Consider the following 17,283-nt stretch of genomic DNA (forward strand, 5'->3'; position numbering starts at 1 on the left):
CCACTGCGGGGTGGGGAGGGAGTGAGCGAGCGGCTGTGTGGTGTTTAGCTGCCTGCCGGGTTAGACCACAACACTACCTTTTTCAGAAGACCTTTTCCTACAAGGTGTGTAGTAAGGACACTAAGCTCCAGATATCCTTGAACTTTTTAATAGCGTGGTTATGGAGTTGCATATGATTATATTGAGGACCAAATGAGATAAATGGACATCAGCAAATACACGCATTTATTTACTGAAGAAAGACTGCATAGACTGGGGTTGGCAGAAATTTTCTGGATATTTATAAGCTCTTCATTGGTGACCTTGGCTTCGCTTGTGTATGCTGTCTCAGTAAACATCTCAAATATTTAGGCTAACTCAGACACTGTGAAGCAAATGCAAAGGGTGCCTCTTGCAGGATGGATGTGGAACTGTTTCAGGACAAAGCTTTTAAGCAGTGCAATCAGAGCAAGAGATCTGGTGTTCATCCTCAACCTCATGTCTGTGGCCAAGATAAGAAAAGGTAAATGCTGGAAGCATTTAGAGAAGGAGAGGTTGGCAAATTTTCAGAGATAGTGTTGTGGATTGTCTTTTTTTTCTTCAAGTCTATGACACTGGAAATTTAATAGGAACTGGAAGATGCTGCATTTCAGAGAAGCAAGCAAATCACTGTTGAGAAGTATCTTGCCTGTGTAGACGAAGGAATGACTTCCTGAGTTTAGACTTGGGAAAGCCAGGAGCTGGAATATGCTCTATTCACAGATATCTCTCCAACTTGTTTTTTGTACCAGCTCCCAACCATATGCACTTCTTGCTGTGTTGCCTTTCGGTCACCATGTTGTAAATTGCTAAACCCTGTTTTGTAGGTTTCCTTTAACCTCTGGGATCATAGACTGATTCAGGGTGGAAGGGATAGTAGCATGTCATATAGTCCACCTTCATGCTAAAAGCAGGGTCAGCACTCAATCCAAACCATGTTGCTTGGAGCTCTGTCCCCCTCAGGTCTTGAAAGCCTCCATGGATGGAGATTCCACAACTTATCTGTTCCAATGCTTAAGTATCGTTAAGTCTCAGTTTGCTCAGTCTCCCTTTGGAGACTGTCCTTCAAATTACTCTTACATCAGCAACATGAATGTCAAGTAGTTGTAACCTGCTCATTGTCGTGACAAAATGGTGCTAAAGACTCACTCAAAATCTTTTTTTTGTGTGGTGTCAAACCTTCATCCAACTGTCAGTCTGCCGTTCATCCCAAATCTGTTTCCTGCATTGCCTGTACTGTAGTGACTCACGTTAAGACTACTTCATTAGCTGCCGTTGTAACCTAGGCTTTTAAAATGCCAAAACGTAGTTGTATTATCAAAGATGATACAAATACATCTTGCTGAATTATCGGGTGGTGGTTCTAAACATCACAGCATAATCTATCAGGGCAATTTAGCAACTACTGCATATCAGGTTCTTGCTTCTGATCCATTTTTTTAGTGCATTTTTTCATCATATTGTAAATTACAGTTCTTGGTGGTATTTCCATTGTTTTATTCTCTATTTAGTGAAATACTCAGCTATCCTGCTTCAGCTAATGGAGCAAAAGGTAGCAAAAGGTCCTTACACTGATGGATGCTGCTGTTTCACAGGTGATTAATGTGTGTTTGTACAGTATACCACCTTTCTGAATACCATTGATTCTTTTCTTCAAAATAGGGAGAGTAGCTTTAAAGCATTTTCATCAAAATATTTCTGACTTCTTTGTTATCTGAAAATTGCAACCCCTAGTAATCTGAAGATGGTGTTTTCCTCATTTAATGCAGTCAAAAGAGAGATTAAGGGACAGGTTATAACACAGACTTTTTCAAATTATTCTTCAAAAATCTTCACAAAAAACATCACTACTAGTCTAAGCTTTAAGAACCCCAGCACTTTTCTGGAATCTTAATGCTAATTACAAAGCTTAATCTGTTTTCTTTTTTTAATATTTCTGCTCTGGAAAATAGTTTTACATAAATCTTGAAATGAACATAGAGCCCCTGTTTCTGTTATCAGTAAGGCATTTTTCCAGGTTGCCGTCAGAGTCAGGACTTGAGAAGGAGCCAAACTGGTGCAGGGTCAGTTCGAATATTCCTCTGTCATGTTTCTGGGACTACAGGTGTGTCAGAGAAAATGCGCTGTAGCGAGATTGGGCATGTGAATCTTACTGACTTTGCTTTAGCACAGGCCGTGCTACTGAAATGTTTATAGCGTGTTCTCCACTCCTGTGGCCTTCAGGAAGGTGTTTTAGTATAGACATCCTGGTGGACCAAAACTGTTATACCCTCTGAGAAGTGGTAGTACTAAGCCTGCAACTGCCTGATTAGGTCTACACATGCCACCTCTTGGAAGATGCTGGACTGGGGTTTGAAAGCTTTGGTAGACCCAAGCTATTTCATCTATTTGGGCACATCTGCTGTACCATTGGTGGCATGTTCTGCAGCATTGTTATTGTCTGGGATTTTCCACTACCCAGGATACCTTCATTCTCTCGATACATAAGATAATGGAGAGTTGATTGTATTCAGCTCTTATTTACAGAGTATTTTAAGGATATTTGGGATAAGAATGTTATAGGTGAGTAATAAGTCCTTGATACTGAACTGTTGTGTGGAAGCCCAAGCAGATACAATAGAATAGATCAGGTTTATGGGTCAGTTGTTATGTATACGAGAACTAAGCAGTGTTTATGGTATAGCTGGGAAATAGTTGAAAGTGACTTGGCTTTGTTTTGTGGGTTTTTTAAAATAGAAAAGGATGCATTGCAACACAAATTTATTAATAAGTTGAACCAGAGATGGAAGGAAGATGAGGAAGGCAGGGCTTGGGGGGAGGAGAGTGACAAGGCTTTGCATTTTTTTGAAATGTCTTTTAAAATTTGCTGTCAAATGAGGAATGTGTATCTTAACTTTAGAAAGCATTTCCTTATTTTATGTATTACAAATGCAATTCCTTCATGAATAAAGTACCCTGTTTCAGTATCATAGCTCTTCATTGCAGATAGATCCTTAATATATATGGCATTTAAAGATGAATGGCAGTGAATAATTTGGATAAATACTGTGTAGGAGGTTGTTTTTCTTATTTAATTATATTGATGCAGTTGGATAATTGTTTCAAAGATCTAGGCACAAGATTTTGAATTAATGTTTACGTATTTGCCCTGAGCTGGATGAATCCTACAGGATTTTGTTATTCAGATTAACAGGTGAACATTTTATGTTATAAACTGCTTAAAGTATAAATCTGCTGAAAACCAAAGCCACCTGTCTCAAACAAGCAAACAATACACCTTCATCTTCCCATTAACCCAGATTAAATTATATCAGGCAGATAAAGGGTTTACTGGGTAAAGTGTAGAATAATTTGCTTTTGATTAATTGCTAGCAAGTAATAATAGGAAAAGGAAGGATGTCCTAACAGCCTTTTGGTTTCACAAATTACATTCTAAGCACGAACAATTCTATTGATTGCTTTCTTTGAGGCCAAGATTGTAAACAGTCACTTAATAGCATCTTTAGGGCAAACAAGTCTTATTGCATTAAGTAATAGGAGTATCACATTGTACCTTTTTTCTGTTCACTGCACAGTTTTTATTTTGCCTTTGCCTTTCATTTTACCTTGTTACAGTCCTAATTTATTGATCTATCCACATTCAGTAAAGTTGTTAAGCCTTAGTTAAATTTATGCTCTGTAGAGCTGTCATGTGATTCTAAACATGAACTGAGAATGATGCAGATTTTGGATATTTTAAATTAAGTCTAATAAAGCGACCTGGTTTGGTAGAAGGTTAGGGTGAGACGAAGTAAAATATCTGGCATGTCTCTGAACTACTGAGACATAATTTTTAATATAAACCATACCAACGATACTGCATTCTTTTCTTAATACCTGGAGTAATAAGCAGTATGCTCTGCCATGACAGGCTAGTCATTTGGATCATGGGAAGATGCAGCTTGTAGTGGTAGAGTGTCACGCTCTTCAGAAATGTTTACTGTGAAACTGGGACTGGTGGAAAGTATCTCTTTGCTGAGGCTGTTACATATTATAATGTATCATGTGTCCTCAGTATAGGTGAAATGAGTAACTAATTGAATGATGGAAGTCACATCTGACCCAGAGAAAAGGAGTACATCAGTGTACTAGATTGCATCCTCCTGGATTAATGTTGAGAGGGCTCTCTTAATCTCCTCAATTGCTTACATTCTTGGAGAAGACGACAGTGAAAGCTTAATGTTAATTTTTTTTTTTAATCCAATACAAAATGAATTCCTTTACTGTTTATGAATCAGTTAAGAAGGGTATATGGAATCATGTTTGACCTGTGGGTTTCTAAAACCAAAATATGTAATTATTAGTTTGCAGTAGGTGGTTTTACTTGATTTTTAAAAGGTAGGAATCATTTTGCTGTCATCTCTTATCTCTAGCAATATCACTTGTTCATTAAATATCTTCTGTTATAAAGCAATCTTTGACATACAGTTTTGACCAAATTAAAGTTGACTTTTTAATTTTGTTGAAGGATTAAATTTAATAATTTTTTTATTGGTTGATTGTTAGGCTAGTACACAGTTGCATCAGTTGCTAGTGAAGTCCTGGATGGTCAGTTTTAGTTGGAGTGTTAGAAGCCAAAATGAGAACAACACAATAGATTAGAGTAGTTTAGAATTGGATAGTTGGGATGATGAAAATGAGCCATAAGACTGTGAGAGGGTGTACACCGTGAGTGGAATACAAAGGGTAAATTGCATACTCATAAGGCCATTTAAGACCATGCTTCTGCCTGAAAGGGCGTTTTTGTCTTCCTGCTCTCTACTTGTGAATGTTCTTGCTCCCGCCCTTTCGTTGGTGTTAGTGTTTGTGGGGCTGTGTGGTAGGTCACGTCAGCTCACTGAGGAGCTGAAGCTAACCCCTTCACACAAAAATAAATGATCTGAAATGGGATGAGATGGAGAGACGTGTCATCTAAGTGTATTTATGGGTGCTCGTGTCATGTAAAGACTTCCATAAAATCAGTATGGGTGACAATTGGGGATTTCATAGATGAAAATCAAAGTTGGAAACAGTATGGAGCTGAATAGAATTAAAAGCTGTTTAAAGATGGAGGCAGAGACCTAGAAAACAGACTTGTGGGGTTTTTTTGAATTTTAGGCTTTAAGCCTGCAGCTCCTGCCTTTGATAGCATGTCTTAACACTGCAAGTACTGTCATATTTTGCCTAGTGTCACCCTTTTTTTGCACTTCTTAATATCTGGTGGCCACAAACAACGTAGAGAGTGTCTGGTAGGCGGTGTGTTTTCTGAAGATCCTGGAGGGGCGGCAGGAGAGTGTTGCAGTTTCACAAATAGCTCCTTCAGTGGCAGAACTGGCTGTAGCAGTCCTGTAGATGTGCTACATGGTAGATCCTTCTGAGATGGTTGTAGTGTAGCTGACAATCCTGATTTTTTATTCATATCACTTCTCCGGTGTAGTTTACCAGGTATCTCCATAAATATTTGCCCCATCACTGGGGGTCATGGAAAGACTAGCTCTGTGTGGAGGCTTCCTTCTTTTATTCATGTGTTTGGCTGCCGCTCTGGTTAATGATGAAGAAAAAAACCCAACAGGATGAAGAGTCAAACTAAGACAGTTTTAAGCTTTGTAGACTTCCTTGCTCTGTTCCTTCTTCCCACTCTCCGTTCCTGCCTTTGTCGTTGTATGTATCTGTATATGGTAAATGAGATGTACTGTACCGCATGTGTTGCCAATCATTGTCTTTTGCTTTAGCTTTTACCAGATTCGTGTATCTATGAAAATTCCTCCAAGAATTCCACACAAATTAGAAGCTAGCTTGTTACATGCAACTGGTAAGTGCAAAAACTTTTAGTAAATGAGGTCGTTATCTTGCCTTGCTAATTAAGGGAGCATGCTTTTTGTCTTACATTGTTATAACTAATATAGAAGTGTTTTAAATTTTGTTATTAACACAATAAAAATGTAAGTTGTTCCATGATGACCTGCTGAAAAACTAGCTTGCTCTTAGCAATGGGACTTAAAAGTTGATTACAGAATTTGTGTTACTGTTTTTCCTCTGTTAATTCCCTTTGCTGGTAGCAAAACGTGGTGATTCCTTTATACTGGTGTCTTCTGGTTTTGACACTGATCTGCTCAGTCTTCTCAGTCTCCTTCAGACTGAGATGAACAAGGGCAGATCTCCTCATTTAAGTAGATATCCTCAAAGTAGTGGAGAACTTCAGATACAGACTGTATATTATACAGATTGCTAAGCCCATTTTTTACCAAAAAGATGACCCTGAAAGGATCCAGTCTTGCTGTTTTCAAACTTACTCTCTTGCTGTGTGGTGGCAAAGTTGAAAATTGATTTTAGCTTCCTGTCCTGATTTCGGCTGAGATAGGGTTAAATTTCTTCCTAGTGCTGTGTTTTGGATGTAGTATGAGGAGAATGTTGATAACACACTGATGTTTTCAGTTGTTGCTAAGTGCCCTCCTAGTCCAAGGACAGCTCCCATGCCTACTGACGGAGCTAGGTACACAACATGGGAGGGAACATAATCAGGACAGCCAGCCCAGCTGGCCAATGGGGTATTCCATACCATGTGACGTCATGCTCAGTATATGAATGGTAAGCGTGATCCAGGAAGTACCGATCGCTACCTGGTTATCGGTCAGCGTGGGTGGTGAGCAATTGCGTTGTGCATCACTCATTTTGTATATTTTATCATTATTATTATTATTTTCCCTTTTCTGCTCTATTAAATTGTCTTTATCTCAACCCACGAGTTTTTCTCACTCTCACCCTTCTGATTCTCTCCCCGTCCCACTGGGGGGGCGGGGAGTGAGTGAGTGGCTGCGTGGGATTTGGCTGCCTGCCAGGTTAAACCATGACACCTCCTGAACAGAATTGCCCGCTTCCTCATCTTTTTTTCTTTTTTTTAACTGGCACTCACTTCTGGTTTCTTTGTCTAGGCAAACTGAACCTGGAGAAGCCTGTTAGTGCTCTCCTAATTCTGTGAAGCCCACACCTCAGCATGCTGTAAAAATGTGAAAAGCAAAAAATGAATTAAGTTTTCAAACGTCAGGTGGAATTCTTGGAATTGCAAGGAAGAAAAACGTACTACAGTCTGAGAAAATGTGATATGAGATTAGTGAATCTCAAACCGGAATTTTTGAGGCTACAGTGTAGATACTGAATTTTAGTCATCTTCCTGAATAGTTCTTGGATTTGTGTGAAATAAATAAATAAATAATTCTTATGAACCAAGATTACTCCCCTTCAAAGGCGAAGTTTAGTGAGGTTTAGGGAATTTAGCTCTGCTAAACTGATCCTTTAGTAAACAATATTTTTTTAATAGTGTCACATAATGATATGTTTAATATCAGTAGAAAAAAAAGTTTTTCCGTTTCATGGTATATTTTAGAATGGTCTTCAGTTATTTTTTCAGAAAGCTGCAATCTTGTTAGTAAATTGTGACATATGTGTTAGCTCCTTTGTCTCTCATTACTAGGCATAAAGGATGTAAACATTAAGACTGCAATTTGAAGTGAGTTTAGATCAGCAGTGCTGTCAAAAAAAAAAATCAGCCCATGATTCCCCCTAGCCACTCCTTCTTACCTTCATGTTGCTCTGTGCGCTGTTGACACAAGTGTCTGATTTGGCCTAGGAACTCAACTGGGGAACTCATTCAGCTGACAAGCAGCCATTTCGCAAAAAACCAAACCCCTCCAAACCCAAAAAGTGGGGTCCTTTTTAGATCAGTCTCAGTTTGGTTTATCAGGCAGTTACTGATAATGTTTGTGCCACAACGAAGCAGAGAGAAGGGTACAAGCTGATCAATGAAAGGGCGTTAGTTTGTTCTTCTTGTGGATATGATCATGCTTGGTCTTGCAGAGGACCTCTGCCTTCCATTCGTTTCAGCTGCTTTATGAATACAGCAGAGCTGGATGCTGTAGCTCTAACTCACTGCCTACTGCTCAAGGTGGTGGAATAGCTGATGCCATTTACTGAGACTGCTGTTATTTGTAGAAAATAGCTGCTATTATGCTACCTGTGGCCTAGCACTAAGAGGGTTGACCCACTATCTGAAAGTGTCTGTTACTCGTTGACCAGAGGAGGCTGGACAGGAGCCCACAACTCTCACTCTTGAGAATGATGTCCTGTGTTGGTCAGATACATACTTTTCTATCTATCCCTTGTTCTGTCTTCCTCATACTTATCCGTTCTAAATCGTATTCCCTTTGACAGCATCATGGTTTTCCCACTCGAGTCCAAGTCATTTTGCCTACTTCTGTCTCTCCCTAGCCTCTGCACAAGTCGCCTGCAGTTTCCTTACCTTGGCTGTGTGTTTTCCCCTCTCCCACACAGTTTGTTTGATCTATCTCTTCCTGTTTGATCTATCTCTTCCTGTTTGATCTATCTCTTCCTTTTATTTCCCCAAGTCAAATACACAGTCTCAGTTTTCCCTTCTTTCTGTTCCTTTGCATTTCCTTCCACCCCTTGCCCAGCCCTTCCCAGCTCTTCATGATGTCCCATGATAATTTAAATCCAGTTTTCTTCCATATCTATTTCCCACGTCCTTTAGTAGTTCACTAGAATTGCTCGGGACCCAGGACGAGTGTCATTACAGATGTGATATGGCAAGCCACTTGCTTTAGCTGCAGCCTTGTGAAGTTCTCCTGGCATTCTTGTAATTTGAAGGGAGATGTAGTCATGCTCTAGAAAGTTAAGAGAAAAACGTATGTAATTCTACCTTGTATGAGGTTGTTTCAGCTTTGAGACTATTCTGAATTCCTCCTTCTATCAGAAACTCGTGGCTGGTTTTCAGGAAAAAAAAAGAAGAAAAAAAAAAAAGGCAAGTTAGGAATGAGATGTCCATTTTTACGATGCAAGAATAAATTAATTCCCCGCTATTTTTTCCCCCTCTGTAGCTGAGATGGCTTTTTATGTAGATAGAAGCCTAGAAATAGTCTTGGCCAGTCAGTGCACAGTTGACTTAAAAAATAGTAGTTCTGCCTTGTTGACTTTGTGTTTGTGAGACCTTGCTCCCCATGTAGATGTGACTCAGCCTGTTCCTGGCATCAGCTTTTCCTCTTCCACTCCTCTTTCTCACTTCTGAGGGTGCCGTTTCACATTACACTGAAGTCAGCAGAACTGAGAGCTGTAACTCAGAGTTAACGCTGCATAGGAAGTGGGACCTCGGCCTCATGTCTCCGTTACTTCTTTTGTATCAGACTGGAGTGGGAGATCCCTTTTGCTGATGCTGTGCTGTTATATCAGATTACATGTCATGTGAAACCATACCCGCTCTGCCCTTCACTTTTAACAGATGACATGGATGGATAAGCTGAAAGTGGCATTATATATAGGGGAATTACTCTTTAATGATTCAGCCTTTGTAACCGTTTTGTCCAGGACACCTAAATTGATGATAAGTATGAAAGCACTTCAGGAAACCCCTGTATTTTTACTTGTTTCTAGTTTCTAAAGGGAAGTTGAACTAAGATGTTATGAAGATTGTAGAGTGGGAATATTTGCCAGATGCAGTGATTTTCTATCAGAGGCCTGTAGATCCCAAATCTGTAAAGTGCAAACTTCACAGATTTTTTTTTTCTTTTGTGGATTCCTTTGAAGTAATTTATTAAGAAGAATCAAAAGAATTTAAAATAATGTTTTCAACCCCCATTTGCACAATTTCTAAGACTTTGTGTTCTGGAAGAGGTTAATGTTATTGAGCCTGCTTATAGAGGAGTGATAAGAAGGTGTTGGTGTTTCTGTTACTTTTGTTCTTCCAAGTTCCATCTTCTTTTATGTGTTGTTTCACAGGATAGTGCCCGTCATGATATTTTCTGTGTGATAACCCCTTGCTATTATGCTAAATACTTCCTCAGTAACTGTTTCAAACCATTCTCTTTCTTATTTCTTCTACAAGTCTTTTAACCTTTTTTTGGCCAAGGATTCCCCAACCATTTATCACACTTTTCTGAACTCTCTTTGATGAACAGCCTCTGGACTGAAAGCAGAAGAGTCGTAAGGTTCAGGTGATACACTTGGAACTGGTCTAGCCAGAGTAGTATGCAAAGATCTGGAAGGAAAGAACAAACCACCTCTGTTCTTGATTAATGCAGTGGAGTGGTATAGGTCATTTAACCTCTTTGCCTCATCTGTGGGTAGTTAAGAGTTCTCAGTGTGGTTAAACCTTGCAAATCAACATGAATGCTGAAACATGATGAAACAAGACAGATTTTAGGATTTTTATTAGAATTTTTGATGCCTAGAATGTCTTACTCCAATTTGGAACAAAGCAAAAATTCTTCAGTCTATAACTTACATTAAAAGCAAATTACATTAAAAATGTTGATACAGTATTTCTTTGAAACAAAATGCACTCCGTCAAACTCCAGCAGTTGCTGACTGAAATGGAAACTGCTGATATTGTTGGTATTACAGTTTTAATAGTGGTCATGCAACTGATAGGAATGATAGTTCCATTTATTAGGTGCTCCAGGATTTCCAGATTCTAGGCCAATTATGTTAATACTTGTTTCTCTTTTCAGGTGCAGATCTTGCCTTTCCTGCTTCAATCCATGACAATATAGTTTGCAGTAAAACATTTCAGATTCTTTACAAAAATGAGGAAGTTTCTGTGAACGATGTGATGATTTTCAAAATAAAAATGCTGTTAGATGAGAGGAAGGTAATCTGCCACTCAACTTTACTATATTCAGATAGTTAAGTCTTTGTTATGTACAACTTGGATTAGTATAAATAAGACACCTGAAAAGATTTTATGCTTCTACAATTTCTTTTTAGATTGAGGAGTCTCTTAATGAAATGAATTTTCTGCTAACGTTAGATCTACACTTCACGGATACAGACTACTCGTAAGTTTAAATATAGAAGATTTTATTAAAGCAACAATATATGTTAACTTTTTAAACTGATTAAATCTGTATTACATATAGACATAGTGTGTTCATATTAGACATATATGAGGGTAAAAAAGAAATTGAATGCTGAGGTCTGTGAAGATTTCATAACTGGTTTCTCTCATTCGGATTTTTTTTACTTTTTTTTTCCTGGGGGAGATGTCATTGCGTTCCAAAGCATAGACCTATGTTAAATTGCTATCTGTGTCAGTTATTAATAACTTGCACTTTAAATATGATCGTTCTAATTGTATGTTGTTTTGTTTTATTTTCTTTTTAGACCAGATGACCTGAGCACACTACAGCCAATTAGTAGCCGAACTTTAAAGTTGCACTTTAATTTACACCGGGGCCTTCATCATTACGTCAATGTTATGTTTGATTACTTCCACCTTTCTGTCATATCGGTTGTAGTCCATGCTTCTTTGGTTGCTCTGCATCAGCCATTGATAAGGTAATCTCTTATTAATAAAATGCAAATAAATTATTGAGTGTCCAAATGGAAATGTTCTAAAAATAGAATACTTAGGAAGGAGTTAAATCTGTGGCCAATATAGTTTTCTTTCTGATGATTTTGGAATTCAGGGCCCAGAGGGATGAGAAACTTCTTGTTTTCAAAGTTACCTGAAATGCATAATAGTATGTAGTGTACGTGAGAGATCATACCCAAGACCAGAGAAGAGGAGGAATATATAAATGTCTGTATTAATACATGTATATTTATATGTATAAGTATTTATACATTTTCTTAATCGGGAAGATCTGCTGTTCACTCTAGTTAGTGACTGAAATAGGTACCATTAATACAAATAGGGCATCTTCTGTTAGCTATCTTCACAGTTTTCAGTTACTACTGTAATGGCAATGATGTCTGCAAATGATGCATTTACCATTTTCTAAAGTAAATGGAACTGGAGAATTTCATTTTCTCTTTAAAAAAGCTTTTGCCTAATTTTTACTGAAGCCTTTTTATTTCATTGACTTGTGTCACCCTTTGCAATCTCTGTTTACCTCGCTTCTCTATCTCAAAAGTAAGTGTGAAAGAGTGCCATACAGTCAGTCACACGTATGAAGTGTTCTTTACACAGCTTTTTCTTCAGCATACCTATCTTTGCCTTCTTTCATGGTCTTTAAATACTCCATGCAATTTCCCCCAAGTTTCTTCATATTCAAATTCAGGCTGTGCCATAAATGTCCAAACCTTTAGCTTACGGTATTCCCACTGCTTGTCCCTGTCTTCACATCATGGAAAGCTATGTCTCTATGTATGTTAGACAGCTGTTCTGTGCAGTAGGACTGTGCTGCTTTGGAGGATTCAACTGGCTTGCTTTCTTTTTTGTCTTTTTTTTCCCCTCCAAGTTGGATTGTTTTGGTGATGTGTTTTAGGCATGGTTATATAGTAACTGAACTGGCACATCTGAAGGGATGGTGCAGTATTATTTGGGAGAGGAACAAGTAGTGAGGAGGTGGGAATTATCTTAAGCTAGTATTGTTGTTAAAGACTTCATCTGATAAAATAACGCACTTAAAGTAGCAGCATGTATGTAAAGTGTAAGTTGTCACACCGTACCACAAGTGAAATTCAAGCGTTTCCCCTGTATTCATGCCGTAGCTGTAGGGTCGAACTTTGCTTCATTGTGAGAAAACGAAAAACAGGTTTTGTTACTAATTTTCAGCCAGAAATGTATTTGTCCCTGCTGACTTTATAAAGGTTGCAGAAAATCTGAGTTTTTTAATCCAATTTTTCCTCTGTTTCTGGCTTTTCAAGTGATGATACAATAATGCTATTTAATTTTAAACCTCAACTTGATATAGCTTGTGTAAGGAGATATTGAAACAAAACAGCAACTTCCATGCTGCTTCAGTTATCTTTAGAGCAAAATGTTACTGGTCCATAAAATTATTTTACGGATCCAAGTTGTCTTTTAAATCAGCTTGGGGTGGGGAGAAGAATAAACTTTCAAATTTACAGTGTTTTATTTCGGCTGGGCTATCCCATGTTGTAATACTTAGCAAATACTTTATAGTTGCCGTATCCATATCATGCTTGCTTTTCTGGAGCACCTCTTCCTGAAAAGCCTGATTGCAGACTTCACTCCCCTTTGTCCTTTGGGCTTTCCTGGGTGACGGTTTGCTCCTCTGTTCGGGTCACGCGCACATTATTGGCATCCCTTCCTTTCCTAGGGGGGTCACTTTTTGAGTGTTTTCATTTTCGGAGTGGCATCCAGGTTCTCCTTCTCTCAGGAGCAACCAGTATTAACACTTTCCTTGAAAGAGAGGAGATAATTCCACTTGGTTACAGCCCTGGAGTTCTGTACAATCTACTCTTTTTATTAACCTGTTATTGCTTGTTTCTGCCCATTATCTAAAAGTGCCCACTTTCTGCGTTCATTCATCTTTCATTAATTTTTCTTAGCTCTCTGTCCTCACAAGGCTACTGTTGTAGGATGCTCTGTTCTCCCAGGGGTTGAGGATGGCCTTTCCTCCTCAGTAGGCAGAGGTCAGGCATCCCTTAGGAAAACAGCAATGGCAGTTTGTGTGACAGCTTTCCAACTGCTTGCTACTGCTTCACTTTCAAGAGGTAAAGTCCCCACAGCAAAGTTGACAGAAAATGAATGCCTTTTACCTGTTACAGTTAAAAAGTTATCTGTATGGCTTAAACTTTCAGGAATATTGTTTAAATTAGTTAAGGTTTGCATTGGAAATAAGGAGGAAGAGCTTCCACAATCTCCTGGCACAGAATCTGCTGACCTTCATGGTGAGAGATGGCAACAGAACAGTTGAGGGTAATAATTTCTTCAATTTCTCCAGCTAGCCGAGATATGTTTTGAAGAGCACTGCTCCCCTAGTGCAGCACCAGAGACTGAGGTATCTGGGCCATCCTGAGGGGTTTTAAAAGGGCAGCCCACCAGGCTAAGAACTTCCAGATATTACTGAGAGTCCTTGTTTCTACTATTTTTCAAGAAAAACCAAGAATTTGTTTTAACTATGATAGATTTGTGACACATAGTATGTTCAAATTATCCGTTCATTTGTGCTTTTTGCAGTTTTCCTCGCCCAGTGAAGAATACATGGTTGAACAGGAATGCACCAGCGCAAAACAGGGACTCTGTGATTCCTTCTCTTGAAAGTGTGGTCTTTGGCAATAACTACACAAAACAGTTGTCAGCAGATGTAAGAATATATCAGTATAACATTTTATTTTTATTTTGTTGGGCAGTTTAATTTTATCTTTTCTGCAATAATGTTACTTAATAAAGAATGAACTTCGTTAGACTTACTGCGGTGTGCCACGTGGTATGGGAAATGAGAAAAATTGTTCCAAAAGGCTATGTTACATGCTTCAGGAGCACGCAGATGGAAAGCTTACAATATTTAGTGTTTAACCTTGTTTTTAAGATATTGCAATCCATTGAAAATCGCAAAAATATGGACGATGTTCGTGAAAAGAGGCAATTTATTTGTCTGTCTTTTTAGTTGTTGTTAACACTTCATTTACTGTACAAAATTAATATGTGCCTCATCTTTTTTCTTTTTTTTTTTTCAGGGATGCAGTTTTGTTGTTTCAGAGTCTTTCCTCAGCCATGCCTATAATTTCCACTATACGCTTTGTGCCAGTTTGCTGCTTGCTTTCAAAGGGTTACACAGCTATTTCATTATGATAACAAAGGAGGTCCCCTCTTCTCACCGAATTGAACTGGGTATGTTGAATTTAATAAAATGCATCACTTTCCTGTCGATGTTTATTAAAAATACCCCTCTTCTAGACTAAACTGGCATAAATTTCATACATCTTGTATATCTAAAATCTCTTTGCTCAAACTGAGCTGGAATTTAATAACTCAAGAAAAAAAAAAAGAAACAAGTACTGTCACGTTACTAATAAAATGAGGAGATAACAGCCTGAATTTATGCAAATATATTTTTTCTTGTTGGTCTTGATTTGCCCGGTTATTTCAAATCACTGTGTTTAGTGGTGAGAAAGTTAGAGAAACTCTTAATCCAAGTAGCATGCTGCGCTTGGTTGTTCCTTATAAAGAAACATTGTATATTTCTATAAAAATTGGAACTCTGTAAGCTTTGATTTGGGAAGAATATTATAATGGAAACTTATCTGAAAAAAGGCCTACAAGAAGAAATTGCTGCTGACTTAATTTGTAGTGTAACTTTTTAAGCAGACTTAGTCACCTAAGACTTAGGAAGAGATCTGAATAGACAAGAACTGTTTCTATAAAGCTGAGTAGTTAAAATATGCTTTTAGAGAAGCTATTTCTTTAATAAAGTTAAAATTAAACTCTTACAGGACAGTCTTATAGAAAGAAATTTAAGTTCTATGGCAATGAAGACTTCTAGTAACTACATTTGATAAAAGTAACTGAAAATATTACATGAAGTGTAATGTATGGAAGTGTACGTTACATTTCTGTAGAATGCAGGTATATTAGAGAGCCTAGCCTGAACTTGTGAACTAGAAAAGCAGTGACAGTAAAAAAGGAAAATACATTGGCATTATAAAGGATGAGTTAGACTTTTTCCTCATCAAGGAGATACCTTTTTAGTCATGTAAAGTTCTATTTAAATTAAAAAAATATTCTTTCGGAATTTATATTGATTGTAGACAGCATTTATTGATTTTGTATTGTTTAATTTTTACTCATGTCAAAACTAAGCATTATGAAACAATAAAGTTGGAAGTTGAGATATGAAAACTATTTTTAAAATGTGATGTGGTCCATTAGTGATTCCAACAAAGACTGCTTCACTTGTATATTACAAAATACAAAGCTATTTTTTGAATTTTTTTTTTTTTTTTGAGGTAGGGAGTGCATTACAAATGTGTGCATAGAAAAATACCAGAAACCAAGGCTTTTTCTTTTTAGAAGCAAAAATACTGCTACAATTATGGTGCAAAGAATATTTCTATGTCAATTATCTTAATCTTGATATGGAGGGGAACACCCTGGTAAAGGAATGACTCAACTCTTGGCCTTCCTTTTAAGGACAAAATGTGGTTTTTCCCAAAGAGAATCTCTTGGCACTATTCTTGTTGTAAGGATAGACTTGGACTAAATCTTGATACTTAAATGTTTCAGATAGGACCTTCAACTCCCCTAAAACATTCCTACAAAATATATATGTAACAGAAAAAAGCCAGCCATTGAGTTGCATAGTTGGGTTGTATCTTTCAAACCTCACCGAAGTCACCGAAAACTTCTTCATAAGCTTCAGTGGAACTTGAGTTAGACCTTTTGTCATTTCTGTGGGTAATTTAGCTTACCTTTAGGAATGCAAGCTTGAACAGAAATGCTGAAAATAAATATATGAAGAGAAAATTACTACTTACATTTAACATTAATTGTACATATTCTGCTGTCGGCTTGTTTCCTGTGGGGTTTTTTTTTTGTTATTTTTTAAGTCTCTGCTAGAATTACTTTGTTTTCTTATTTGTAAATCCTTCTTTCATTTGTTTCAGTTATTTTGTATATACATTGATTGGGACAATTGATATAACAAAAAGGACTAATAATGTAAATATTAATTATGCTGCTATTACTCACCTTTGCTCATGAAAAATAACTAATGCCTACCATTAATGCTCATTTTTCTAAAATCCATCAAGAGTAAAAAAAAAAAGCTGTGTTTCTGTGATGTCTATAAAGAAATTGAAGCTCTCTGGACTTCACAAAGTACACAATTGTCATTTGCATTTATTTTTAATTTTTAAAGTAAATTAACTGTTTTATAGTGGAGATTTTATGTGTGAAGTTTAAATGGGCTTTGCTGAAGAGAATGTCAAGTCCTGTTTAAATCCCAGAATCATCACTTTTTTGTTTTAAATTAAATTATTCTCTCTTTAATTTTGTTTCTTCTGTTTGCTTTGCTATTGCTCGGTCATATATTTTTAACACAAGACAGTGATTTTGCAGAAGCATGTGCAGACAACTGTTGGACTCAATAATTGTAATTGAGCATTTAAGTATTATTGGTTTTAGGAAATAAAAAATGCTAGCTTAATGTGTATCACAAGTGATATCTAATCTAGAAACTACACTAAAATTATGTGCTTTCATGTACTGATCTAACTGGACTAATTGCTAGGCTAGCAATAAGCTTTTTTTACTAACTTTAAGGCAAATAATAAATCACAGATGAAAAAAGGAGTGTAGTAACTAGTGATGTGTGTGCAATCCCTATAACTAGCCAAGGCCAGCATGCAGGTCCTTTATGAACGCCTTCTCAGAAGAAAATATCCACGAACCCAGAGAGACGCCTACCTAGGTATGTTTCCGAAGCAGGTGATATAACCCCTCAGATTTTTATTAATAATATAAATTATTATATTCTTATTAATAATACA

General features: G+C 37.4%; 1 protein-coding gene across 1 annotated transcript; it reads left to right on the plus strand.

Moving 5' to 3' along the window:
• Window positions 1–398: 398 nt before the first annotated feature.
• On the plus strand, window positions 399–17,204 carry LOC104080303 (protein FAM135A-like; the record flags this gene model as incomplete). Its single annotated transcript, XM_009582651.1, has 8 exons — window positions 399–502; window positions 5,769–5,848; window positions 10,554–10,693; window positions 10,810–10,880; window positions 11,206–11,379; window positions 13,973–14,099; window positions 14,473–14,626; window positions 17,127–17,204. Coding segments are annotated over exons 1-8 (928 nt in total), but the record flags the coding sequence as incomplete, so codon positions are not given.
• Window positions 17,205–17,283: the final 79 nt, after the last annotated feature.

Source organism: Fulmarus glacialis, unplaced genomic scaffold, assembly GCF_000690835.1.
Source record: "Fulmarus glacialis isolate BGI_N327 unplaced genomic scaffold, ASM69083v1 scaffold46767, whole genome shotgun sequence".
Taxonomy (NCBI): domain Eukaryota; kingdom Metazoa; phylum Chordata; class Aves; order Procellariiformes; family Procellariidae; genus Fulmarus; species Fulmarus glacialis.